The 27,069-nt window shown below is 58.7% G+C and overlaps 1 protein-coding gene across 1 annotated transcript in view; it reads right to left on the reverse strand.

The window, feature by feature from the left end:
• The window catches only part of LOC117645453 (plexin-A4), a 142,237-nt gene that overhangs the window by 80,687 nt on the left and 34,481 nt on the right, over positions 1 to 27,069 (reverse strand). Inside the window, exon 2 of the mRNA XM_034385659.1 lies at positions 1,543 to 1,725. Within this exon, the coding sequence (XP_034241550.1) occupies positions 1,543 to 1,725 (183 nt within the window). The remainder of the gene's footprint in view (positions 1 to 1,542; positions 1,726 to 27,069) is intronic.

The following is a 27,069-nucleotide window of genomic DNA, read 5'->3' on the forward strand; positions in this document are numbered from 1 at the left end:
CGGCTATCGCTGCGAGCAGTCAGAGCGCCTGGAGGAACTGACCCGCATCCCGCCGCCCCCTCGGAGGCTGTGTCCGTCTCCCTCGCACTCGCGGGGCGTCCCCGGGCCGCCTGGCCACCAGGCCTAGCCACCAGGCCTGCCCGCAGCACCGCCAGGCGGACTAACTTGAAATTTGGACAGACGGGCAAGACGCAGACGGGCGACAGCGCCAGTCGCTGGTCCACTGTGGGGCCCCAGCCCCCCGCCTCCGAAATCCCATTTCCGACCGTTCCCGCCCCGTCCCGCTGCACAACGGGCGCTCCAAATGAGGTTCAAACAACGGCCGTTTTGACTTGAAAATGCAACCCATTTCGACGCGGCGGCCATTTTGCGGTGCAAATTGGCGTCATTTGGACAACCCTTCCGAAACTGGGCCGCCGTATTCCGAACCCTCTGACCCGCACACTGTAGCGCGACTCCCAGTGGCGTGACGAGACGACACAAACGCGACTGATTCTGGGAAATTCGTCGCGGGGGAGTCGGGGAGCGAGGCTAGAAATCATTAGTCAGAAGTGGGAAAGGGGGGGGGGGGAGGAGGAAATGGGAAGACAAAGGCCGGGGAGATATTACGCATGGCGGCTCGCAAGACGGATGGAGTGTCTCCGTCACACAGTGTGTCGTGTGCGCGTGCGGGGGAGAGAGGGGGGCGGGCGTGAGGGGCTACCTGCGCTGCGAAACCATATCGCACGTCAGTTTCGGAAACAACGCCTTTTGTCTTTTTCGGACGACTTTTCAAGCGGGAAAAAATATTTACTGCAATTTCGGAACCACCTGACTACCCCTTTTTTTTCCCAACGCGTGAACTAAGTCCCCTCCAGCGTGCCAGTCAGTCGGCGAACCTAGTTCATTTTTCGTTTATTTTCTGGACGACTTGCCACTCTCTTCTTCAAACTGCAGCTTCGCTTTTTTGGCAGTGTGCCCACCGCGGGTACGTCATCCCGCCGGGCTGTGAGTCACTGACACCCCGACCGACCCTCCCGAGGTCCTTGAGCGCGCAGCGCAGCGCGCCCACATCAAGGCCCCCCCCCCTCCACCGCCTCTCCTCTCCGGGGACGCCGCGACAGACTCCCCCCCTCCCTCGCTCTGCACAACTGCAGTGTACTCACTCGATTTTGCCGATGAGCGCCAGAGGGCCCACCCCCTGCGTCGCTCAATCGCCGAGTGGCAGCGAGGGAGCATGTCACAGCACTACCCCCTCAAGGACCAGCCCCCCCCATTTACAATTTAAATTTATGAAAAAGGAAAAGCAACAGCTCCGCCGAATTTTGGTCAAGTGAAGAAAAAAAATAATCGGTATATGACTTTTTGTGCAGTGATTAATTATTTTTTGAAAAAGATAAAAAAAATTACAGTGTGAAGAAAACACTGCTACCATTTCCAAAAAAAATATTTAAAAAAGTTACAGTGTAAAAATACCGTTGCAATTTTTTTCAAAGCTGAATTTCTTGCACTTTTCTTTTTAATATTTTTGCTCCTCTGAGAGTGAAATGGTTTGCGACTCACCTTTTTGAGGCGGCCGGTGGCGGTGCCCAGGAAGACGACGGTGTAGTCCCCGGTGGAGGTGGCGGACACGGCGGTGAGGTGCGTGCCGAAGGTGAGGACGGGCTGCGCGTTGACGGGGAACTCCCCGCCCAGCGGCGTGTTCACGTCCAGACCGCAGAAGTCCTCGCCGATCGTTTGCAGTTTCTGGAACAAAACACAGAACCCGTCAGCCCGTCAGTCCACGGGAACAGTGGACCAGAAGACCGCTGGAGGCGGCCAAAATCCCGGACGCGTTTTGAGCTCCAGCGTCGTCGCTAAATGGGACTCGAATCGAACGTGTGACCCCACCAATGGATTCCTCTTCGAACGAGGAATCCCTTGGTGGGGTCACACGTTCGGTTCGAGTCCCGTGACGTCGACGTCCGAGTTGCTTGGGTTCAGACCCCGTCCGGGGGCTTGGCAGGTATGCGCCGGAAACAGTTTGCTCGCGACACTGCAGGGACACTGCAGGGACGCCTCGACTAACTTCGCCCCTGCGAGTTAGGCAAAGTCCGCCCCGCCAGTGTCGCCACCCAAAACATACAGGTCGGGGACAGAGAGAGAGAGAGAGAGAGAGAGAGGGAGAGAGAGAGAGAGAGGGAGAGAGAGGAGAGAGAGAGAGAGAGAGAGAGAGAGAGAGAGAGAGAGGTGGGGGGGAGAGAGAGAGGCACTGGATTGGCTGCGTCAATCCCTTTCTCAGCGCCTTCCAATCGCCCCGGCTTGTTTGCACTACGTTCCGGCGGGGCGTCGTCGGTTGGGGCGTACACTGCAAGGCCGGGGGGGGGGGGGGAGACACCACAGGAGTAGGTCGGCGGGTCGCTCCTCCCGTTTCTGACTGATTGGGTCCGGCGCACCGATCGTCAAACAGGAGTCTCGGGTCCTCCACATGTCGCGTTTGTTTTCTACACCACTCTCTCAAAATGTATCACAAATTTCAGAACCCGGAAACCTTACCCAGTCCTACCCTGAATTTTTTAATTTTTTTTAAAAACTCTGCAATTTCTTTTCCCTCACAGCACGGAACTATACGGCAGGAACTGCAAAGTGGTCCCTTCCACATCGATGACGCCATGCAGACGGCAAACAGCCCGACCGGTGTGCCCCGAAAAATGGAGGAGAGAGAGAGGGGGGGAAACCCCCGTCGCCCAGGTATTACAACCCTGCACCCACTTACCCCCTCTCCAATGACGTGCTCGGAGGGGCACAAAATGACAAAGAAAAGGCAACCGATTCGACGGCGAGGTGAAGGGAAAGGGGGGGGGGGGGGCGAGGGGCGACTCGGGATTTTCCGGTGTGGGGAAACTCCTTGCTCTTCTTTTCAAAGACTTAGCAGTGGCGCCCCACGATAAAGGCGCACACCCCAACTTTCCTGCCCTCTCTCTCTCTCTCTCTCTCTCTCTCTCTCTCTCTCTCTCTCTCTCTGCCCCCTTTCCCCTACGTCGAGAATCACCTCGTCCAGGTGCTGCGAAACAATGGGGTTCAGCGCGAGTTAAGGTTTACCTGGCACGTCACACACACACACACACACACACACACTCACACACAGACGCCTTCCGGACGATTAAGTACAGTGCAGCGCGCAGACGGTTCAAGCCAAGTACCAATAACAACAACAAGTAACAGCCAGCCGGCAGGCCGGCAGGGCGCGGGGCGAAATAGTACGCGCCCCCCGAGGGGCCCTGCGGCCCGTGGGGCCCGTGGGGCACGGCATAGGGTGAACGGCCTGGCGGAGAGAACGTCTTGAAGAGAAACAAACAAATAAAAATAATGCCCCAACGCGCCCTGCTCAACGTTCGTCGGCCAAAGCGGGCAGAGGGCGGAAAGGGGGGGGGGGTGGAGAGAGTCAGAGAGAGACAGAGAGAGACTTTGGATTCTGATTAAAGGGGTGATTTGACAAAATCTGCATTGAAAGAATTTGAGAAAATTCCATAAGTTTACGCATGTTTTAAAATGTCCAGCATCTGCTGCATCATTCTGAGAAAAGATGAAGTCAACGGGTTCGGCAAAAATGTGGCAGTTTTGCGGTGTAGCGGGAGAGGCCACGGTCTTTGGAGCCAGGTGAGTGTTCCCGAGGGTATTACCGAACCGAACGCCGCGCGTGCATCGGGGAGGGACGGCCGGGGGCGGCCGGGGGGCGGCGGGCCGTACCCTCCACCCCTCCGGCCGCCACTCCACTGTACGTGCGAGTCTCGGGTAGCGGGCGGCCGAGCGCCTGCCACGTAGGCAACCCTCGGGCCCGGGCGCATGGCTGCGCACCGGGGCAGTCCACCCTGCCGGGCGCCCTCCGCTCCTACACTGCCTCCGCTCCCGCGTGGAGCGTTTTGAGCTCCAGAGTCGCCAAACGGGACGCGAACCGAACGTGTAACCCCACCAATGGATTGCTCTCCGAACGAGGAATCCATTCGTGGGGTCACACGTTCGGTTCGAGTCCCATTTAGCGACTCTGGAGCTAAAAACGCGTCCGGGGTTTTGACCGCCTCCCAGTACGTGCGGTGCGCGCGTTTCTCAATTTCTTCCTCGCACGGAGTTTCGCAGCGCTCCGCTCGGGCCGTGCGTGTGCGTGGCCGAGGCCGTGGTCCTTGCACCGGCCGAGGCAGGCCGAGGGCACAGTTCCAGATGAAATACTGCCTCCCCCGGCTCGGCCCGCCACGCCACGCCACGCCACGCCACGGGGCAGAGGCCCTGCCGGGCTGCCGGGCCGCCGCACGCTCCGATAAACTGTTTGCCTCGGCCTCCTTTGAGAAAGGGATTGTGGAAAGGTGCGCGCAGAGTCAAGCCGAGGCACTGCTGGGGCACTGCTAGGGCACTGCTAGGGCACTGCCAAGTCCGAGCCCACACCGCCGGGGCACCGCTACGCTCGGCTACGCTCCCCGTGACCGCCCTCTCAGGAACGGACCGCAAAAAATTCCTCTCCCGGAAGGAATGCCAGAAATGCGTACTCAAAATCGTGGACACCCAAGCAGACGACTGCCAAGCTTCGGGCTGAACGCCACACTGTAAACAACGCAGCTCACTCCAGGGCCAAAATCATTCCAAAGTCATCACAAATTCAAGACTTTGTCATTCAAAGCTCCTGCAGTGATGCATAGGTGCATGCAACATCACCATCCACTTCGTCTGCTCAAAATTTTCTGAAGGAAACGAACTCTGACAAGTGGCAACCCAAATTTTTCCAGTGCAGTTGCAGGGATTTCTTTGCCGGTGATATTTTTCAGTGGCGCGGCGGCGCGGCCTAGGCGGGATCAAGGCAGGACAGCCGGGCGCGGCCGGGCGCTACAGTGTGTTGCTTTCCGACCCGGCCTCGCCGTGTTTCGCCCTGATAATTGCCCGGGTCCGGGGTTCAAGCACTGGCAGTGCTGCCTTTTCCCGCAGCCAGCCAGCGGCCCGGCCGGCCGCCCCCGGACTTCCCTCTCCGTCCCTCTCGCACCCACGGGGCGGCCTGGAGAGAGGCAGCGCTGTTCGGAGCCAGCCTGCAGCCCCCTAGAGGTCCCCGGCTAAGCCGGTACCGCCAGAGCGCCGCAGCGACGCGTACGAGCCACAGTGGGCCAAAGCTCCAGACGCGTTTTGAGCTCCAGAGTCGCTAAATGGGACTCGAACCGAACGTGTGACCCCACCAATGGATTCCTCGTTCGGAGAGCAATCCATTGGTGGGGTCACACGTTCGGTTCCGGTCCCATTTAGCGACTCTGGAGCTCGAGACGCGCCTAGAGTTGCGACCGCCTCAACCGGTCTTCTGGCCCACTGTGCGCCGCTCGCTCGCCGTCGTCCGGGCAGGAAGAAAGAAATTCGCAGAATTTGAGCCCCCCGCCCCGAGGCGAGCTCCCCACAGTGTGGCGGTGGAGGCGCCCTACTGTCTTCCGGTGTGGCGGCGACCCGGACGCAGCCGAGGTCGACGTCGGCCCGCATCATTAAGGTGCACCAAGAGATGAAACAAACCCTCTTACTCTTTCCTCCCCCACCCCCCGCGGGGAGGTTTCTTTGGCAGTGGCGTGGACTATCAGCCCGGCCCAGGCTGAGGCTGCCATGCTTTTCTTCTGGTTGACTTCCCGCCGCTGGCTGCGGAGACTTTTCGCTACACTTTCAAATCAGAACCTGACTATATTTTGGGGGATTTTCGGATTAAAATCTGACTTCTCGTGACGCCGCGCGAATTTCAAATCCGAATCTGAATCCGAAGGTTCGACTCGCGTGCCGCGGCACCATGCTGTGCACACCCCACGCTGGCGTGCATTGCGCCGCCCTTTCAAATCCGAATCCGAATCTTGACCTGCGTGTCCCCACCCGTTCGCGTGCATTTGGCCGCCTTTCCGAACCCCAATCTGAATCTTGACGTGCGTGGCGCGACGCCCTTTCGAATCCGAATCCGAATCTTGACCTGCGTGTCCCCACCCGTTCGCGTGCATTTGGCCGCCTTTCCGAACCCCAATCTGAATCTTGACGTGCGTGACGCGCCGCCAGGTGCGCAGCTTGCGCGGCTCGGCGACGTACACAGTGTGGTGGGAGTATGGGATCGGAATACATTACCATGCTAATCCGGCCGGGCCGGGCGGGGCCGGGTCCGGCGGGGCTACACTAGAAAGCTCTCTGCCTCCTAAAAGAGGAGAGGGCCCGTATAATTTTAACGGGCCCTCCACCGTAGAAAAGGCAAAAGCCGCGACCGCCGGCCCACAGTGGGCTAGAAGACCGGTGGGGGCGGCCGAAACTCAAGACGCGTTTTGAGCTCCAGAGTCGCTAAACAGGCCTCGAACCGAACGTGTGACCCCACTAATGGATTGCTCTCCGAACGAGGAGTCCATTGGTGGGGTCACACGTTCGGTTCGAGTCCCATTTAGCGACTCTGGAGCTCAAAACGCGTCTAGAGTTTTGGCCGTCTCCACCGGTCTTCTAGCCCACTGTGGGCTGGCTCCGCGCGCCCCGCGCCCCGCGAGTGCGAGAGAGACAGGACGCTTTCGCGGTGTGCCCGCAGCCACCGCAAGATGGCACTGGCCGCCGGACGTCCGTCGGCGTCGGCATCGTAGTATCGATTCCCAGTCGCGGCCATAAAGACCGCCATCTCGATGCACTACTGCCGTACTGTACCGTTTCCGAGACAATTAAAGTCACAAAAAATATCAATATTTCTTTTTTCTTTTTTTTTTGATTATTTTTTTTTGCTTCCTGTTTGGCAGCGGGACTGGACCGACCGAGAACACACACTCGAAGAAACGCACTCACCGCACAACGGAGGCCTGAACAGCGCTCTCGCTCCGTCTCTCTCGCACTCGCGGAGCGGAGCGTGCGGGTGCGAGAGAGACAGACAGAGCAGCACACAAACGGAGAGTTATTCGCACGACGACGGGGGGAAAGAAGCGGGAACCATGAATCAGACCGGGTGAAGAGCAACACATGTTATGCAAACTTTACAATCCATTCAAGCACCTCCTCGCCTCTGGGGCCGAGCCGAGCCGAGCCGAGCCGAGCCGAGCCGTGCCGAGCCGAGCCGAGCCAACCGCTTCTCCACGCGCGCATCCTTGCGGTTTCGCAGAACAGCCGCGGCCGAATCGAATTGCCCCCTCCATTCTCTCTCTCTGGGCCGCCATCTGCTTCGCGGAATTCCCCCTGACTAAACTTTATCCGGCAAACTAAATTTTTCCCTTCAGCGAACCGCTTGACCGCGAAGCACTATTTTCGGACTGGTAGAGAGAGAGAGAGAGAGAGAGAGAGAGAGAGAGAGAGAGAGAGAGAGAGAGAGAGAGAGAGAGAGAGAAAGAGAGAGAGAGAGAGCAGGAAGTTCCCCGGAGGATATCGCGTCGACCAATCGCATCAAATGTATGAGGGAAGGACCCAGGCAGGACCCACGAATGCCACTACAGTGACGTGACAGGGCGGCGCTCGGCGTCGCTGCATCAGCACGGGGCCACACCGCCCCGGACCTTTTAGCGAACCGACGGGAGCGGACTGCATTCAGGAAACACGTGTGAAAATTGACACCCGAAACACTCGCCAAAAATATTTCATTGAGCCGCTGCCCTTGGTGGTGTATTTAGATAACCGGTCGGTTTCACCTGTATCCCCGCAGACAACCCCCCTCCCCTTTTCCAGCCCGCCTGGACCCGCCCCTTGGGTCACGCCCGGGGGGAGAGCCCCTCCGGGCCCGGAGAGCAGCCTCGGCCAGACCAATGCTTTTAGAAGAGATCTGCGACTCGGGGTTTGAGGGGCGCTGCTCGGTAAACGGCGCCAACGGTGGGAGGCACACCGATAGATCAAGCGAACTATCGTCTGAGATCGGATTAAAGAATCCAGCGGCAAACTTCATTGGGACTCTTCGGCGAGACGAAATGGCCTTCTGAGACAGACTTCATGGAAACGTGACTAGATTGGTCGTTCTCAAGTTAAACTTAAGAACTCAAGTTCTTTCAGCTACTTCTTAAGACATCTTCAATCAGTTTCAAAATTTCTAAACGAGATCATAGCAGTCCAGGGACGGTGTCCTTCTCATTCGCGTGACTGTACATCTCCGGTCTCGCAGTGTACCCGTCTCGCGAAATGAACTTGAGAATCGCATCCAAGTTTCGACAGTTTAATCACGCAGGGCGCTCCAGTCGGGGTCAGCCTCCAGCGTCTCGTCTGTCTCTCTCGCACCCACACGGGACGCCCCGCGAGTGCGAGAGAGACAGAGACCGCTCAGCGATTATCGCTCTCCGCTCGCCGTAATCGCAGACTGCAGAGTCGTCGCTCTGTCTCTCTCGCACCCACACGGGACGCCCCGCGAGTGCGAGAGAGACAGAGACCGCTCAGCGATTATCGCTCTCCGCTCGCCGTAATCGCAGACTGCAGAGTCGTCGCTCTGTCTCTCTCGCACCCACACGGGACGCCCCGCGAGCGCGAGAGGGACGGACGGTCTGCCGACACAAACTATCGATCGTTACAGCAAACAATTATACACTTTGCATCCCCGTGTCTCCCAATCAATTGGCGTGCCACCGTGTGAATAATGAGCGCGGAAAGTAATTTAAGTTTCGAGGGCCGCCGTGCAAACAGCATTCCGCGGCGTGGCGGAGCGTCGCGGAGACAGAGGGAGGAGGAGACGAAGACGGATGGGGCGGACGGACAGGGAGAGGAAGAGGAAGAAGAGGAGAAGGGAGGTGAGAGAAAGAAGGTGAGAGGAGGAAGCAGGTGAGAGGAGGAGGAGGAGGAGGAGGAGGAGGAGGACGCGGAGGAAGAAGAAGACGACGACGACGAAGAAGAAGAAGAAGAAGAAGAAGAAGAAGAAGAAGAAGAAGAAGAAGAAGAAGAAGAAGAAGAAGAAGAAGAAGAAGAAGAAGAAGAAGAAGAAGAAGAAGAAGAAGAAGTGGACGGGGAAGGTAGACAGAGAGAAGAGAGAACTAGCGCGGCGGCGGCGAGGCAGCGAAAAGCCGGGCGGTGCAGATCCAACCGCAAGTTGACGCGCATTCATTAAAACATTCCAAACTGAGCGGAAAGCACTGTGAAGTTCGAAATGCGCCCGGGCACGGCACGGCACGGCACGGCACGGCGCGGCGCGGCCAGAGATGCGGAGCGGGCCGCGGTTGCCACGCGGCGCGGCGTGGCGCTATACTGCTGTCATATTACCCGGCACAGTGTCGCCATTTCAGCCCCTAAGTGACATTTGGGGAACGAGGGCCGGCGTGGCACGGCACGGCTGCCGCATCGCATCGAACAGCCGCCGCCTTCCTGGAGGCCTGTGGCGTTGCCCGGAGGCGGTGGCCTCAGCAGAGCCTTGTCGCCGGCAGGGCGCGGGCCGGATACGAGAAGCTATTGTCACCCGGGGCGCCGCGCCACGACCGTCGCAGCGTCCCAGCCGAGGCGTCAAGGCAAAACAAAGCTTATCAAGGTGATAATGGAAGGCAGGAACGGGGCCGCCTCCAAAGCCTCCACCGCGTGCGCGTGTGTGTGTGTCTGTGTGTGTGAATGGCTGCATACGTGTGCGCTGCTCGGCGGCTTCCGTCTCCAGGGGAGGCGCCGGGATAGCGTCGAATCTGCGCCGCGCGTGGCGGCGTGGCGCGCCACCAATACAGAATCCCCGCCACGCCGTTGGCGCCGCCAGGCGCGGGGCTCGGGTTCAACTCCCGGCGGGGTGGAAAGCGCGCGCACCGACGCGGGTCATTTTGTTTGTGCACCACGCCCCCCGGCCAGCGGGGCTGGAGCGGTCCCCTGGCGGACGGACGGACGGACGGACGGACGGACGGACAGAAAGGGCAGACAGGCGGACGGACATCGAGTACGTGTCGCCTGGGCAGCCTGGGCCGCGCCTTGGCAGTGCCCTGGCAGGGCCGCGCAAACAACGAGCATCATCATCTGGTGCAAATTTCCGGTCCGGCAGACGGGGCGGCCCAACCCCTGCGACTGCTGCGGACTTCCGGTGGACTTGCACTGCCGGCCAGGCGGGGCTGGCAGCCGGGGCGGCGCCAGGCGCCACCCCACAGCGGCCAGAGGACCGGCGGAGGCGGCCAAAGACGCGTTTTGCGCACTAGAGTCGCTGAATGGGACTCGAACCGAACGTGCGACCCCACCAATGGATTGCTCTCCGAACGAGGAATCCATTGGTGGGGTCACACGTTCGCTTCGAGTCCTGTTTAGCGACTCTGGAGCTCAAAACGCGTCTTGAGTTTTGGACACGTCTGGCCGCCACCCCCTGGGCCGCCACGCGGGAAATGTTGCAGAGAGCCCCCAAGACCCGGCGGCCGGCACGGACGGGGCCACAGCCCTTCGCCCCACGGCCCTAGGGCGGCCATACAGCCCTGCGGGGCTCAGCCCTTCCGCAGCTCGGCCAGGGAGGCCCTCGGGAGGGCCCGGGTAAAAGGGCCAGGCCGGCCAGGCCAGGCCAGGGCGGACCCAGCTGGCCCAAGCCTTGTTGGCCCGTTGGCGAATCAGACCCTCCTTTTTCCGCTGCGGCCCGTGTCCTTGGTGCCCGCCTGCCCGACGCATGGTACCTGCAGGCTGTCCTGGCTGTCGGCAGGATAAAACGGCCCACGCCGACATCAAGGGAGAGGGACGACCCTGGACGCGACCCCCACCCCCAACCCCCAGCAGGACCGCCAAGGAAATCAGCCCGCGCGCACGCACACACAACGGGAAATGCAATTGCTGCAAAAAATGTGTCGTGCCGGCATGCGGGCTCCACAGACAGACAGACAGGCAGACAGACAGACAGACAGGCAGACAGACGGAACGGTGCGCGCACGGCACGCCGGCCCGTACTTTTAATAAACGTTAAATCGAGTTATGCCGACACTTTCGGTAGCTTGTTATCTGTTGTCCCTCTCGTATTCCATTCCGGCGTGTCTCAAGACAGTTTCGTCCCCAACTTTTGCGAGTGTGGCGGGCCGTGGTGGGGTGGGGCGCGGCGCGGCCGGCCGGGGCGCGAAGAGAGCGCCTCACCTCATCACGCGAGACGAGTTGGCCGCGGCTCCGACTCTAGAAAAGTTTTGTCAACTCGCCGGGTCACAGCGTCACCGTGACAAGCGGCCGCCACCCTTCCCTCCCCCTCGCAGCTCGGCCGGCCCTTCAAGTAGCCTCGTAAACCATCGCAATTTCCTTCTTCTTCGCAAAGTCCCCTCAAACGTCCTTCATGATGCGCACCAAGTCGGCGGCGACGCGCGCAGCCACAGTGGGCCAGAAGGCCGGTGGGGGCGGCCAAAACTCCAGACGCGTTTTGAGCTCCAGAGTCGCTAAGGAGGGTTCGAACCGAACATGTGACCTCACCAATGGATTCCTCATTCGGAGAGCAATCCATTGGTGGGGTCACACGTCCGTTTCGAGACCCATTTCGCGCCTCTGGAGCTCAAAACGCGTTTGGACTTTTGGCCGCCTCCACCGGTCTTCTGGCCCACTGTGCAGCGCCCCGGAGCGGCGCGGCCCCGAACTACGATATCCCTGACACAAAAGACGCGGAACAAAAAAAAAATGGGGCATAGTGGCTGCGAGTTGGCACGTCTCGCTAATCCGTTTTAGCATCCAATCGCCGACGGCAGGCTGGATAGACCAAAGGCCCTTCTCATCCAATAAGCTTTAATTGAGAAAAGATAATGAAAACGACCCCCCGCGAGGCCGAGGGGGCGGAGAGGGAGGGGGGGGGCAGCATTCGGAAAGAAATTCGTCTGCCAAGGCTGGCCAAGGCGCCTTTTCAATTAACAGCGCCAAGAGGTGGAGGCGAGAATCCAGAGCGGAGTATGGCTACAACCGCGGGCAATGCACAAAGGGCCAGAAGACCGGTGGAGGCGGCCAAAACTCTGGACGCCTTTTGAGCTCCAGAGTCGCTAAAGGGGACGCAAACCGGACATGTGATCCCACCAATGGGTTCCTCGTGTAGAGAGCAATCCATTGGTGGGGTTACAAGTTGGGTTTGAGTCCTATTTCGCGTCCAGGATTTTCACCCTCCCCGGTCTCCTGGCCCTCTGTGCAGTGCCACCGTGGCCCAGGCTCGCTACAGTGCATTGTGCTCTATGTACAAGGCGGCGGTCCGCGGGGGAAGGCCTCTCCGCTCCTTTTTTCCCGCCCTTTTCTGCGTCCGGGCGCTTTTAGGCCTTCCAGGGCCTTCCAGGACCCTTAGCACACCGCCACGCCGCGCCACGGCGCCAGGATGTGTCTCTGCGTCGCCACGCCGCGGGCGCTCCTCCCAGAGTCCTTTGCTCCCACCTCAATCAGACACACCCCAGCCCGCCTGCCTGCGGGTTCAGCCCGCGTCTCTCTCGGAGATAAACGCACCCGGCAAGGTCGGACTCTCTCTGGAACCATATCTCGAGCATAGAAAAGTACGTACAAACTGCTTTCTTTGACGCACTTTGCCACATGTTCCTGTAACAGTGTGTGGGGTTTCGATTCGTCCTGGGTTTTGAGAGTGGTGAGCCCCGCGTTTCTGATGAGGGCGACAGAGAGCGGGCCCCTCGCCTAATGGCGGCGAAATCGATAGATGGAGTTGCGATCATCTATCTTGGCGGAGGGGCGCGGCGTGGAGGGCTTGGGGGACGACTGCGTGCCGCGCCGTGCGCCAGCTGCCCCCAGCTGCAGGGCAAAACAAGCTGGCGGGGCGCAGCGTGGAGGGCTTGGGGACGACTGCGTGCCGCGCCGTGCGCCAGCTGCCCCCAGCTGCAGGGCAAAACAAGCTGGCGGGGCGCCCCGTGTGTGCGTGAGGGGGCTTGGGGACGACTGCGTGCCGCGCCGTGCGCCAGCTGCCCCCAGCTGCAGGGCAAAACAAGCTGGCGGGGCGCCCCGTGTGTGCGTGAGGGGGCTTGGGGACGACTGCGTGCCGCGCCGTGCGCCAGCTGCCCCCAGCTGCAGGGCAAAACAAGCTGGCGGGGCGCCCCGTGTGTGCGTGAGGGGGCTTGGGGACGACTGCGTGCCGCGCCGTGCGCCAGCTGCCCCCAGCTGCAGGGCAAAACAAGCTGGCGGGGCGCCCCGTGTGTGCGTGAGGGGGCTTGGGGACGACTGCGTGCCGCGCCGTGCGCCAGCTGCCCCCAGCTGCTGTTGCAGGGCAAAACAAACTGGCAGCACCCCCACTCCGAGAGTCCTTCTCGTCGCTCCGTCTCTCTCGCACTCGCGGGGCGCCCCGTGTGTGCGTGAGGGAGACAGAGCGAGTCTCGGAGTCAGTCGGCAGCCAGCGTCTAATTCCAGCTCCACCGACACCGCGCGCAGCGGGCTGGGTCGCTCTGTCTCTCTCGCCTACGCGCAACGCCCCGTGAGTGCGAGAGGGACAGAGGGCCCCACCGGGGGACTGACGGCTCAGTAAAGCCCCGGCAAGGCCCCGGCCAGGCCCATGGGGTGGTGGAAGGGGAGGGGAGCCAACGCCCCGATGCCCCGTGTCCTCCTCCGAGCTTTGACGGCAGCGTTGCCAGATGCGACCAAATACCACCCTTGTCCGTGTGCTTAGCGCGAACCAACATCCATCATTCCATGGATTTGTGCAGTGCAGTTTCTGGCCGAAACAACGGGCAACAGCACGTTTGAAATCGTCACGAGTATGCTTTTGCGATTAGATGTTTCAGTTTTATGCGTGAAACTCCCACAAGTGCAGACTCTCCAGCCGTAGCCGCGAGACGAGCTTTAAATTATGTCCTTCTTTTTACCGCCGCGTTTTCATCTCCCCATTCTCCCCTCTATTTTTTAGAATGCCGCGCGGGGCGTTTGACGCGTCATTTGTGTCGTCGCGTCCCTGACTACATTGTCACACGTCCAGAGAAAAAGTTCCTCCGGACAGCGGCGGCAGCGCAGGGGCCAGAAGACCGGTGGTGGTGGTCAAAACTCTAAACGCGTTTCCCCACTCAGGTCACTGAATAAGGCTCGAGCCGAACGTGTGACCCCACCAATGGACTCCTCGTTCGGAGAGCAATCCATTGGTGGGGTCACACGTTCGGTTCGAGTCCCATTTAGCGACTCTGGAGCCCAAAACGCGTCTGGAGTTCAGGCCGCCTCCACCGGTCTTGCGGCCCACTGTGGGTCCTGGCGGGCCTCGCAGATCACCGTCGACAAGGGGCGACGCACGAGAGATATGGCTGAGTTACTGGCCAACTTTAGACGCACACACGTTACGGCCCGGGCGACAAAACTTTTTCGGTTTGTTCCATATTCCGCGCGGCAAACTTTAAATGTTAAGCCGGCGCGCTGATATGCCTATGACAGATGATCCCGCCCCCATATTATCGTTTCCCTCGCAGACTTTTCCCTCTCTCTCTCTCTCTCTCTTTTTTGCGTGTGTTTGTTTAGTGCCTTGTCTTCGACTTTGAAAGTCCTTTCAAGTCGGCGGATTGTGCCCGGCGTAATCCAGTCCGCGTTGTTGACACGGCGACAGCAACTTGGAAATAACAAAGATTCGGCCTTTTCCCGCTCCGCCGCTGGCTCAATAAAATTGACCTTCTTTCTGGGCGGCCTGTTTGGCCGCCCCGAAACGCTGCATCACCTCAGTTCTAATCACGGCGTTCGGCAGCACGGCAAGCACCTTGAGCACGGCGCGCACGGCGTGCTTGGCCGCGACGCCCGTCAATATTTGCCCACTCGAGGCGTCGGCGCGGTGCGGTGCTGTGCTGCGCCTCGGCCGGCACCCGCGTGGCGGTGATGGAGTGCCCCTTTCTCACGGTTTGTCTCCTCCCCCCTCTTTGTCCCTTCACTCCCGCGCCGTCCCGGACGCAAGGCGGCGGGGAGGGGGAAGAGACAAAATGACGAATTTTCTTCCTGAGGCGGTCTTACAGTCGGCTGGGCGACACAGCTCCGCCGACAAGAGCCCAGGCAAATGACGTCATCATCGAGAATTTCATCTCCCTCCGTTGCTTTTAATGACAGGGCCTTGATTTCCTCGGATGTTGAGATATGAATTCCGCGCATCACAACGGCGAGGCGGTGTCCTTATCGGAGCCAAACGAACCCGGTCCACGACATGGCTCCAGGAAAAAGTCCAATTGGGAGCGCGTTCCTTTTCGGTCGCGTGAGCCCTCGACTAGTCAGGCGGGCTGCTGTCCTCAGGACGTCCTCAGGACCCGCATCCGAGCGGCGGGCCGAGGCGGGGCCGAGGCGGGGCCGAGGCGGGGCCGCTGGCCGGATCACAGGGAATTCTGTCTCGAGTCGAGCGTTTTGTCCACGCACGTCCACACGCACACACACACAGACACAGGCATTACGGTGCGGGGCCTTGAGTCTTACGCCCTTTACCCCACACGTCACCGCCGTGCGTCCATGCCTTTGTTTTTGCTGCTCGCTCGGCGTGGCTGTTCGTTCGCCTACTCGTATAGGAAATACACTTTATTCTCCTGCTATTTCTTGTCGAGGATGTGATCGACCTGTGGCCGCCTCACACTTTACTCGTCACGCAGACTGACAGAAGGACACGCGCACACGAGAACTTCGCCTCTCTCTCTCTCTCTCTCTCTCTCTCTCTCTCACACACACACACACACTGCAACAGAGACCGGTACATCGGAAACCGATAACGCTACCTGCCGCTCTTCATTACCGACACTTCAAACAATGGCGCGCTCTCTCTCCCTCTCTCTCCGGCGCGCTCTCGACAGATTATACACAGACGCATCCCCGGTCAATTATTCGCAGGCAAGCGCGCTGTCGTGCGCTGCGCCCTGCATTATGGACAGGACGGACAGACGGACAGGACAGACTCCTCGTCGCTGGCCATCACCACCACCGCCAGCACGGCCACCATGGTGCCACACTGTGGAGCCACCACGGCCACCAGGACGCACCAATCATGTGGGCAGCAGCGTGCAGCAATTAGACAGCGGGGGCGGGGCTAGAGAGGCAGGGCTGGAGAAACAAGGGGTTGTTGGAGAGGTCTGGGCGCCATAAGCAGCCATCAAGCCCAATGTGGGGCAAATTAAAATTAGAAGGTACCGCCCTTGTAATTCTTGGCCGCGTCTCTCTCTCTCTCTATCTATCTCTCTCTCTCTCTCTCTCTCTCTCCCTCTCTCTCTCTCTCTCTCGACTGGCGACTCACGACACCCGGCCCCTCCTTCGCTTGGAGCCCTCGGGTTTCAGGTTTCAAGCGCACATCCGTGAAGTCCCGAGTCCCGGTCCGAAATGAGATGCAGATTGGCGAGACTTTGTAACTCAAGCAGTGACCTAACGAGATCGCCATCGCCTATAAAACTTTCCCAGAGCGGAGCGCCGAGCGTCGCAGCCCAGAATGCACTCCGTCTCGCTCCCCTCCAGGGTCCAGCGTGTCGCGCTTCATTTTCTACGTAATGTTATGGCAGGAATGGAAGAATACCAGGATTTATTTTACAGTACATCAGAGTGACAAGCCACGCGCTAAATGAGTGCAAAACCACCCTGGGCCAAACGACCGCCCCCTGCGTCCACAAACACGTCACGCCGTTGTCACACTGTGTCACAATGTGTCACACTCTGGTGCGACAGCGTGTCACGTGATGCAGCACCAGAAAATGGTTGCGGGGGGAGGGCGACGGCTCCGCGAGCAATAATTCACTAATAGCCACGCATGGCAGGCAAGAAAACTCAGCCGGGTCCACCCTTCGCAGGCCTAGGCGCGCTAAAGCCAAATTGCACATCAGAGCATTTAGCCAAGTTTGCTTTTGGCGTTTTATGGCAGCCTCGCGTCGCTGGGGACACACACACACTCTGGCTCACACACACGCGTGGCAGGATGAGAAATCTTGGTGCGCGCGGGCCAAACTACGCGGGAACGAAATTAGCGGACCGAAAACTTAACGGGTGTAACTATCTCGCTAAATTCAATTCAATTCCCAGAGCAAGCAGCTTCAGGGGGTTTTGCCGTATAAGTGAGCCCGCCAAGCCACCTGGAGCCAAGACTGGAACACACACACACACACAAGCAGCCTTGGGCGTGGCTGCCCTATAAAAGGCGACAATGAAGTCATTATTTGGTTGCCATGACACACACACACAAGCTCGACCTATGGCGACCAAGGCGCGGTGAGGTAAGTGCAGCTCACGGAAGACTGAACACGACGCGACGCCCACAGACGCCAGTGCCACAAGGAAGTGCGATGGTTCGCTCGATGTGGGACAGTGGACAGGATCGCAGGGCAGGATCGTGACGACGATGTTGTTGGAGAGGATCGGGAAGACTCTTGTGGCGGGGTGGAGGGGGGAATCGAAACGATGTTGGGAAGGATCAAGGATCACAGAGAGGGAGGGCGGGATCGCGCTAGAGGATCTAGACGGTGTCGGAGCGGAGTGGGGAGACTAGAAGGGACTGGCCGGTCGCTACAAGGCCCGCCTGATCCGATATCTCAGTTTACCTCGATTTTGATTGATTGCTTTTAATATTTTTCATAGGGCAGAACGAGCGGCGCAGAACTTTCTCTCGTAATCCCGTCACGATCGAGACGCCGCCTATTTATACACCGCCGAATAGGGTGTAGTGTATACGGTTACACAGATAATTAATTCGGTTTTGCTTGATGAGGTGTCGATGGTGCTACCGGGTTTACTCATCTCGACGCACGAAGCTCGTCCAGGCGGTCCAACATACCTGCAAACAAACAAAAACAACAGCATGAGCAACTCGGAATATTAGAAAATGCAGGCAGGCATCTGTGTTTTACGGGTTTGATCAACTTTTTGTTTTCCTTGCTTCTTTCTTTCGTTCTTCTTTCTTTCTTTCGCCACGCCGAGGAGGGATGCGCAAGATGGCGTGTCGAGTTGCACAATAACTTCTGCGAGCAAACGTGGGCGGACGGCGAGGCGAGGGGGAAAGAGGGGGGGGGGACGCCCCACGGCCTCACGGCACCGACCGCGGTGCCCGGGTTGTCACGATAGCTTTGCATGGCGTCGGAGCCGCGCCGCTGCTTCGGTCTCGAGTTCGAATACCAACACTTCCAATTTTGTGTCCCCCGTGCAGATTAAGAAATCCCGTATACAGTTTGAACAGTCACCAAAGAATTCCTTTCACGAACATTTCCACATGGTCTCACAAAATGTGTGTGCGGAAAAATTTAACGTGCTCGTATTTGTGTGCGAAATTGTTGATTTTAATTTACAGTGTGACGTACCGCACTAGCACGGGCGGCCCCTCCCCGTTCCAGCACTGTTCCAGCCACAAGCAAGCCGGTCCCCAGCCACCTTGTTCAATTAGTGCCAACATACAGCGTGTGACAGTAAATCAGGACGCACCCCCACGTCACTCCACGATCTATACCCTCAAGTGCCTAACCTGACCCGAGGGCAGGCCGTGCCGCAGGCCGTGCCCAGGCCAGGCACGGCCCTACATGGACAATTACGGAGCCAGGGCGTCTGCGGTTGGAACTGTCAACATCGACGGTTCGAGCAATCCTTGGGCCTGGTTCAATTATCATCCCCAGTAAAGCTCGCTCTGCGAGGCACGAGCAGCGTCGAACGCACACAGCGAACAAAGACCTGCTTTGCCAACAAGACCACCCACTACTTTTTCACAGCAGCAACAATCGAGGGGTACTTTTCAAACGTCGAAAAAGAGCAAACGAACGCACCGTTAGGTCAGGGTAGGAAAAAGACAAAAGGTCCGAGTGCGCGGTGTGGAAAATCGTTTGTGCGTCCAGTTGACGGCCACCTCGGGGTACAGAGCAACGCACGGCAACGCATGCACACTGTCAGCGCTGCCAGCGGCACAGGGGCGTGGTGCAGGGCGCAACCCGTTCCCACGCACACTGGCAAAAGCCTGCGAGAATGACTCGACCTCATTTCCTATTTGATACAATTTCGGTTAATCCTTCGGGCCCGACTGGTACACAAACAGTGTGCTCAATTTTAAAATTTCCCAAGCTAAAAAATTGACAATAATGAGTTATTAGTGTTTGCAGTCCTGACGGGAACACATAAAGTAATTTAACGTTACCAGTCGTCAAAATAATATTTTTTCTAAAATCTCTTTTTAAGTTGTTAGGTGTTTGTTCCTGCAATTTAGTGCGGACCCAATTTTAGAGTTGTCAGCCCCTCGGTGCAAGCAAACAAACAAACCGGCGGCATTCCCTTGGTGCGCATGTAAGCCTGATTTAAGACCGTGCCAAACTCTGGGGCCAAACTTCGCGACTCATGCACGCATTCTTGGGAGTGCACACACCAGCCGTTCGCACACGATCTGCTGCACACTTCGCCTCCAGGGTTATGGAACACTATAAGCCAGCGGGGCGTGGTGGGGCGGGGCGAGGTGAAGCGCGTGCAGCACTCCAGCAGCAGGTCGCGATGGCGTGCTAATGCTTCCACTGACCCCGCGCACCAGGCCGCCACCACACTTCAACAAATGCTCTGTTTACCCACTTTTGCCACTTTTTGTCCCGGCCGTGGTTGCCATCGTCGTTCCGGCCGTCTGCCTATCGACCGCTGCAGCGCTGGAAGAAGGTCAGTGATCCGGCGACCCCTTTGCCGCCGAGATAATTCAGTCCGGCCATCGATTCCGCCTTTTTTTTCACGCAGTTGAGATGCGCGCATCACGCTTTGCGCAACGAGGCGGGCCGAGCTGCACGCCTAGCCGAGCCACGGTCTTCGCACTGTCATTCATTTCGCAATGCTTTTACTACAAATTTTTGCAACAAAAAACGAGTTTGCGATTCCCACTGCATCAGCGCTGTTAGGCCTCAGCAAGCCTATAGCGTTCGGCTAAGCAGCTAGATACGGCGAGCGTGGGACTCAGACTGCAAACCTCAAACGCTGGGGTATGAGGTCAACCCTTAGCCTGGATTTCAACTACTTTGCCATAGTCACCCCTGAAGGTTTGCGATAAAAGGCCTTTTTTTTTTTTTAAGTACTTCTATTGCAAAAAATTGCTAGAAATAATTTATTGCGTATTTGAGGTAGGCACAGATTGTAAAACATTGCCAAAATTTTTAAAATGGAAAAAACGTAGAGCCATGCTTTTGGGTGCCGAACCGAGCCATGCCTTTGGGTGCGAGCCGAGCCGAGCCAGGTCTTGGATTCCAAGCCGAGCCACGTCTTTGAGAGCCGAGCCGAGCACGGCGTGACGCCGCCTTTACCAGTAATTAACCGCGGCGTCAAAAGTAACAACAAAAGGGGGCACCGTCACGACGCCATCAGCGCGCTGCAGTGCCACGCCGCGGTCGTGAAAAGTATTTCATCACCAGCCGCGCCATATTTTAGCGCCAAAGTAACCGCTGATTCAAAACTCCGCGGGAGCCTGCCCAAACCAGGTGACGGATTCCAGGCCATTCTTTGACCTGTCCCTCGGCCAACCTCCAAAGAAGTGGTCCTGTAAATTGGCTATTTTCTTCAGGCTGTGTGTTTCTTCAGCATTATTTCCACTCAGTTTTTCCAGCATTGGACGTGCCCTCAACGGAGGCTTCTGTCAGGCCACTGGAACGGTTTTAGCATTCGTTTTTCGAGTGTACCGTCGGGACAATTACACACCGGCTGCGTTACAAAACGCATTCAAATCGTGGCGCTAAACTCGTTGACCATTCTTGGCGAGCTCGATTCAAATTCTGGCGTCAATACTACACAGCGCGGCCGCAGCGCTAGGTTGCGCAGTTGTGTGGTAGCAGCGGCAGTAATGTCAAAGCACTGGACGCCAAGGCCGGCGTGTAAGTGTGTGGCGGTGTGTGTTAGCGAGCTGTGTGTGCATGTGTGCGCAAGTCTCGCTTTCGTTAAAATGGGCCTTTTTCAGACGGAACGGGGACACGGTCGCACTGTCGATGGCCCGCAGACCGACTCCAGCGGTTCGTCGCTCTGTCTCTCTCGCACTCGTGGGGCGGGCCGCAGGGCAGCGCAGGGGTGCAAGAGAGACAGGCCAATCCTGCATGCCCACACCATGTACGGGCAACCGGCAATAACACGGCCACTTAATCACGACACCGCCTGTGCTTGATAGCACGCTGGAAAAACCGAAAAACAGACGGCTGCGCCGGGATTCGAACCGCCGCGCCACACACACACTGGCTGCGAAATGCGCGGCTTGATTTTCGCTTTCGCTACACAAATATTGGCACGGGCGCCAGCGGCGCGCCAGCCACAACCCACAGGGCCGCACAGGGCAGCGAAAAAAGCAAACCACAGTCCACCAGCAGGCGTCTCCGTCGCTCTCGCGGGCCGACCCGTAGGGCCGCAGGGGTGCGAGAGAGACAGAGCGGCGATCCTTGAGGCGGCTGCGGCACGTGGGAGGACTGGTCTGCAGCGACGCGCCAGAGCCACGCCGGCCACGTCGGCCACGCCCCAGCCAACCAAGGGCGGAGCGCGGCGGAGCACAGCGCAGCGGCGTTGCCAGCGGTGCAAAGTGCAGCCAGAGGACTTTATGGCACAGAGAGAGAGAGAGAGGATTACCGAGATTGAAGGAAGGCAGGATGAGGGTGGCGAGACCAAGGATGACGGAGTGGATGGAGCGCCGCTGGCGCGCTGGCGGCCGCGAAGCTGTGGCCGGGCCGGCTGGGCCGGCTGTGCTGCGCGGCAGAGGATTCGGGATCCCGCGAGACAGGATGGATGAGGCACCTCAAACTCACACCGCGGCCACTGGGGGAGCGTCCGACGCGCCAAAACAACCGGACCGTTTTCGTGCATCTCGTGGAAAGGCAAACACTGTTAAAAATGCCTGGAAAATTGCCTCAGATCTTCGGAAAACTCCAAGAACTGCTCATTTGTTTCCTGCTTTGAATAAGTTACCGGTGCAGTGGAAAAAAATATTTTTGAAATTTCCGAAACAGCAGGTACTTTATAATCGAAATCATTGAAACTAGAACTTTCAGTCACAAGTTCGGGCCGCTTCGGTTAGTTTCGGTGAGAGTGATTACTGGGCACTCCCTGGAAACTTGGAGCAGCGCGGCGTCCTCTAGCGGGCGTCATCTCTTTCCAGGCGAGGACTGGCTGCCCTGGGCTTGCCCTGACATCGGGCCATTCAAGCAGAAAGGAATATCCTCCTTCTCCGATCAGGCGTGAGAGATACCGAAGGCACAGCCTGCAATTCATACCTCCCTCGCAATCCTTGCCGACAACTCTGGTCCATCAAAATCGCCCTCCTTTGTGTCAATCTGCAGACACACGCATACTGTCGGCGACCCCACGCGACCCGTCTCTCCCTCTCTCTCTCTCTCTCTCCGCGTGCCACGCGACGCGAAATCCCCCCGCACTCTTTAAACTGATGGGACCGAAAAGAAGAAAAAAAGAGACAGGAAGAAAAAAGAAGCTGCTTCACTTCTTCTTCAGACTCCTTTCAATATGCATGACTGCGCCATCTCCAACTCGCAAGGATGAATGGAGAGAGAGCGACAGTGCGGAGTAGTAGCATTTGCAAACGGTTCCACAAATGAGGAAAAAAGGGGGAGGAGGCTTTAGGCTTTCTGTCCCCCCGTCTCCTGCTCATTTCGATCGCCAACCCATTCACAAAAGATATCCACCATACCATTAAAATGGTCGTACCTTTCACAGGGAAAAGGTGAGGACCAGACTGTTTGCATGTGTACACCCAGCAGCATCACTTTTCTTTATCTCTTCATCTTCGTCTGCCTTATTTTCATCTTTTACATGATCTTCATCTTTTACATCATCTTCATCTTTTACTTCATCTTGTTCTACCTCATCTTCATCTTTTACTTCGTCTTCTTCATGTTCTTCAACTTCGTCTTCTTCTTCATCATACCTTTCTTCTTCATGTTTATTATCATCTGCTTCTTCTCCTCCTCCTTCGGCGTCAACATGGCCGTCGTGGCATAAACCGCATAAACCTCCCTCTTCCTTGCGTCGCGACGCCTGACAGGTGGTGGTTATTGGAAGCGTCCCAAACCCGGACGGCACCACTGCCACGCCACTGCGAGATCCCCCAAAGCAAGCGGCCGCCGCTTTTTCAATCATTGTTTCCGATTCACCTGCGGCGGCCAGGGCACTCCGTGGCCACTCCAAGGCGTTGAATATTCAAATTCCGCGCGCGACACCGTCTCTCTCTTTCTCTCTCTCGCACCCCCGCGGCACTCGCGGCCGGCCGGCAGGAGCGAGAGAGACGGGGCGACAAAGAAAGCACTCGCCCGGAGCCAGCCCGCGAGCCGCCAACCCCAAGGGTTTGGCTTTAATCTAAAATCAAAAGTGGCTGGCGGCGGCAGCACTGGGAAAACACCTCGCGGGACGGGAGAGAGAGAGAGAGAGAGAGAGAGAGAGAGAGAGAGAGAGAGAGAGAGAGAGAGGCGGGGGGGAAACTCCACCCCCTAGAGCTCCCCGCTGACGTGCGAGCACAACGGGTTGTTGCTACTTGACGCTTCTTTCTGGGCCGACACGGTGCTGCTAAAAGTGTTGGTGGACAGGGCCCTCTTCAACGGTGCCTTCTGCGCGTCTGTGTGTAGGTGCATGTGTGTGTGTGTGTGTGTGTGTGTGTGTGTGTGTGTGTGTGTTTGAACTCGCGCTCCTACTTACGTCCGTGTGAGTGTCGGTACACCTGTGAGCGAGTGTGTGAGTGTTAGTGTGTGTGCGGATGAGAGAGTAAATGTGTGTGAGTTCGGCGGAGTTTCCCGTCAGCCTTGCGGGTTGCGCAACACACTCACAGTCTCTCTCTCTCTCTCTCTCTCTCTCACACACACACACACACACACACACACACACACACACAGTGCCCGTTCATCTGTCAGCCTCCTCTTCCTCGAGAAAGGAAAGGAATGTCGAGGCCACCCCTTTGCTTCCATTCCGTTCCAGGGCGCGACAAACACGCGCCGAAAAATGGCGGCGGACATGACGGACATGTGGTTAGGGAGAACGGCTTAGAGAGGCAGTCGGAGGGTTTGTTAGAGAGGCAGTTGGAGGGTATGTTAGAGAGGCAGTCGAAGAGACTTTGATTTCGAGAGACATTCGGAGAGAATTTTCAGGAGGGACAGAGAGGTGTGTAAGAGAGACCGTGATAGAGAGGCCGTCGAAGAACGAGAGGCGGTAGAGAGGCCCCTTCCAGAGTGGTGCCTCCACAGTGTGCCTCCACTGTGGTGGCCCCCGCAGGACGGCAGGACGGTGCCCCTTTTGTCCGCCCATCAAATCCAAAGATCGCCGGCCTCTCTCCGTCTCTCTCGCACCCCTTCGGGGCGCCCCGCGAGCGCGAGAGAGACAGAGAGCCCCTTCCCACGCTAGCTAGCCTCGCAGCGGGCCTCACAATGAATTCCATCCTCGTCCAGTCGGGGAGGGCAGGCCGGGGCAGGCCCGGGCAGGTCGGTATGCACCATTATGAACAGCCCTCCCTCCTGTTTAGGCTTTAGGCCCGATCGAGGGGCCTGGCGGGGCGGCGCGGGGCGGCGCGGGGCGGCGCAGGGCCTCGCAAACAAGAGCGCCGGTCCAATCGCAACATCCATTTGCCTGCCTTCGCTGCCAGTGGTCGTACTTCGCGGTGCCGGGGGCTGCCGGCTTTTCTCCAGGCAAGCTTGCTGGAGGGCCGCAGCCTCTGGATTCCAGGCCGGCGCGTCCACCTGGGGCCCTCTAGGCCCGGCGACGTCCCGTCTCGTCTCCAGACGCATTCAGAACGCGCTGGAAAGTCGGGCGCCTTCGCGTCGCCCTCCCGCTGGAGGACTCCAGCCAGACTCCAGCAAAGTCCCAGCCAGACTCCAGGCAGACTCCAGGCAGACTCCAGGCAGACTCCAGGCAGACTCCAACCAGACTCCAGGCAGACTCCAACCAGACTCCAGCCAGACTCCAGCAAGGCCCCAGCCAGACTCCAGGCAGACTCCAGGCAGACTCCAACCAGACTCCAGCCAGACTCCAGCAAAGCCCCAGCCAGACTCCAGGCAGACTCCAGCAAGGCTCCAGCCAGACTTCAACCAGACTCCAGCAAGGCTCCAGGCAGACTCCGGGCAGACTCCAGGCAGGCTCCAGGCAGGCTCCAGGCAGGCTCCAGGCAGACTCCAGGCAGACTCCAACCAGACTCCAGGCAGGCTCCAGGCAGACTCCAGGCAGACTCCAACCAGACTCCAGGCAGGCTCCAGGCAGACTCAGGCTAGACTACAGCCAGACTCCGGCGGGTCCCAGCGCCACGCCAAACTTTGGGCCTGCCCGTCCGCACTGAATCACTCACTCCAGCCGGCTATGCACCGACGCGCGCGCACAGACAGACCAACACACACACACACACAGAGCACGCTCACGTAGTCCCCTTGGAACAGCACACACTGCCAGGAGACACCGAGGGCCCGACAATTCAAACACCCCCCAGTGTCCCCGAGACGAAGACGGAGAGAGTAATTTCTCATGCTCGACCTCCTAAAATGCGGCGTTGTTCTGCGCGTACTTCCAGCTCTTCACTCTGGAGCGCCCGGTGCGCTTCAGCGAGGTGCATTGTGGGCCCCGGGGGCCGAGAGAGAGAGAGAGGACAAAGTGACGAAAGCACAGTTCACCCTGCTTGTTCCAGGCCGGATCTCCCGAACTCGAGCGGAGCGGGGCACGTGCACAAAAGGGCGCGCGGCGGCTCATTCCTCTCTGTCTCTCTCGCACTCGCGGGGCGTCCGGCAAGGCCCTGAAGGTGCGAGAGAGACAGAGCACTGCCTCAAGTTTGACGAGTGACGCACGAGGCTTATTCCCGCCCGGATCCGACCCATTGGCACGTAGGGCACTGCACTGTGGAACAGAGGACCGGCGCGGTCGGCAAAAATTCCCGGACGCGTTTTGAGCTCCAGAGTAGCTAAATGGGACTCGAACCGAACGTGTGACCCCACCAATGAATTGCTCTCCGAACGAGGAATCCATTGATGTGGTCACACGTTCGGTTCGAGTCCTGTTTAGCGACTCTGGAGCTCAAAACGCGTCTAGAGTTTTGGCCGCCGGCGCTGCTCTTCTAGCCCACTGCACACTGGCGCTGCCGCTGCGCTGCAGGGGGCGCGGCCGGGCTGTCTCTCTCGCACGCAGGCGCGACGTGCCGCGAGCGCGAGAGAGGCAGAGTCAGGCTGGCGCTGCTGGCGCGTGGGCGTCGCGGCGGGATCACGCCGAACTAAACCCCATTACAGGGTCGTTAATCCCGGTGGGCGGGGCGGGGCGGGGCGGTACGCCACGGTGGCAGGCAAGGCCGGGAGAGGCCCCTCCCGAGCAAGACCCCCGGCCCGCCCGGTCCGTCGTACCGTTCCGATCGACACCGATTCCGTGAGCCTCGATTTATGAGTATGGAAATGCACGGCGAGCAAAAACAGGGCCTTCCGCCAGTTCCGCCGGGCAAGGCAGGGGCAGGCCCGGCCAGTGCAGACGAGGGGGATGCTCTTCACTGCCAGCCAGACCAACCCCATCTCGCACAACCCCGGCGGCCGGAAGCTGCTCAAACGGCCTCCCCCCACCCCCACGCCGCGCTCTGCCAAATGCGAAATTTGGCTAAGTGCTAAAGCTACACGCACACACACACACAAGCGCTAAGCCCGCCGTTTCCGGACCCACACAACACAATTCAAATCTGCGGCCAAGAAGAGGGAAGGCAAGGCCCCTCCAGCCGCGCGCGCTTCCAGCAGCCGATAAAAACAACAACAAGGGTGTGTGTTAGTGTGTGTGTGTGTTTTGGGGTTTGCCGTATTCCCTCGAACCTCTCGTCGTTGTTCGCGCCTCGGAAGGTAGGCAAAAGGATAGTCGCTTTTCGCTCCTCGCGAGCAACTTGTGTCACTTTTGGTCCCCCCTCTTTCTCTCTCCCCCCTCTCTCTCTCTCTCTCTCTCCCCCCCCCCTCTCTCTCTCTCTCTCTCCCCCCCCCCTCTCTCTCTCTCTCTCTCCCCCCCTCTCTCAGACGGCGTTCCCTGCTCCGGTCGTGACTTGGATCACTCGACCCGACTCGGCCACACCACCAATACGGTTCAAAGACGACTCTACCAGTGCGGTGGTGGTGAGAGTGGGGGAGGGGGAGAGGGGGCGGAAAGGGGAGGGGGAGGGTCTCTGCCGATCCGAATGCGTCCAAGTCGGACAGACTAGGACTTGTCTGGAGATAACGAGGGGCGCGCTGCCATGCCGCTCCGATCGTGGAGAGGGGGGGGGGGGCACTTGCAGACACAGGCGTTATCTAGCGAGTCGTGATGTCCGCGCTCAATTAGAGGAGAGTGCAGCGAGAGAGAGAGAGAGAGAGAGAGAGAGAGAGAGAGAGAGAGAGAGAGAGAGAGAGG

This window comes from Thrips palmi, unplaced genomic scaffold (assembly GCF_012932325.1).
Source record: "Thrips palmi isolate BJ-2018 unplaced genomic scaffold, TpBJ-2018v1 HiC_scaffold_18, whole genome shotgun sequence".
NCBI classification, from domain to species: Eukaryota; Metazoa; Arthropoda; class Insecta; order Thysanoptera; family Thripidae; genus Thrips; species Thrips palmi.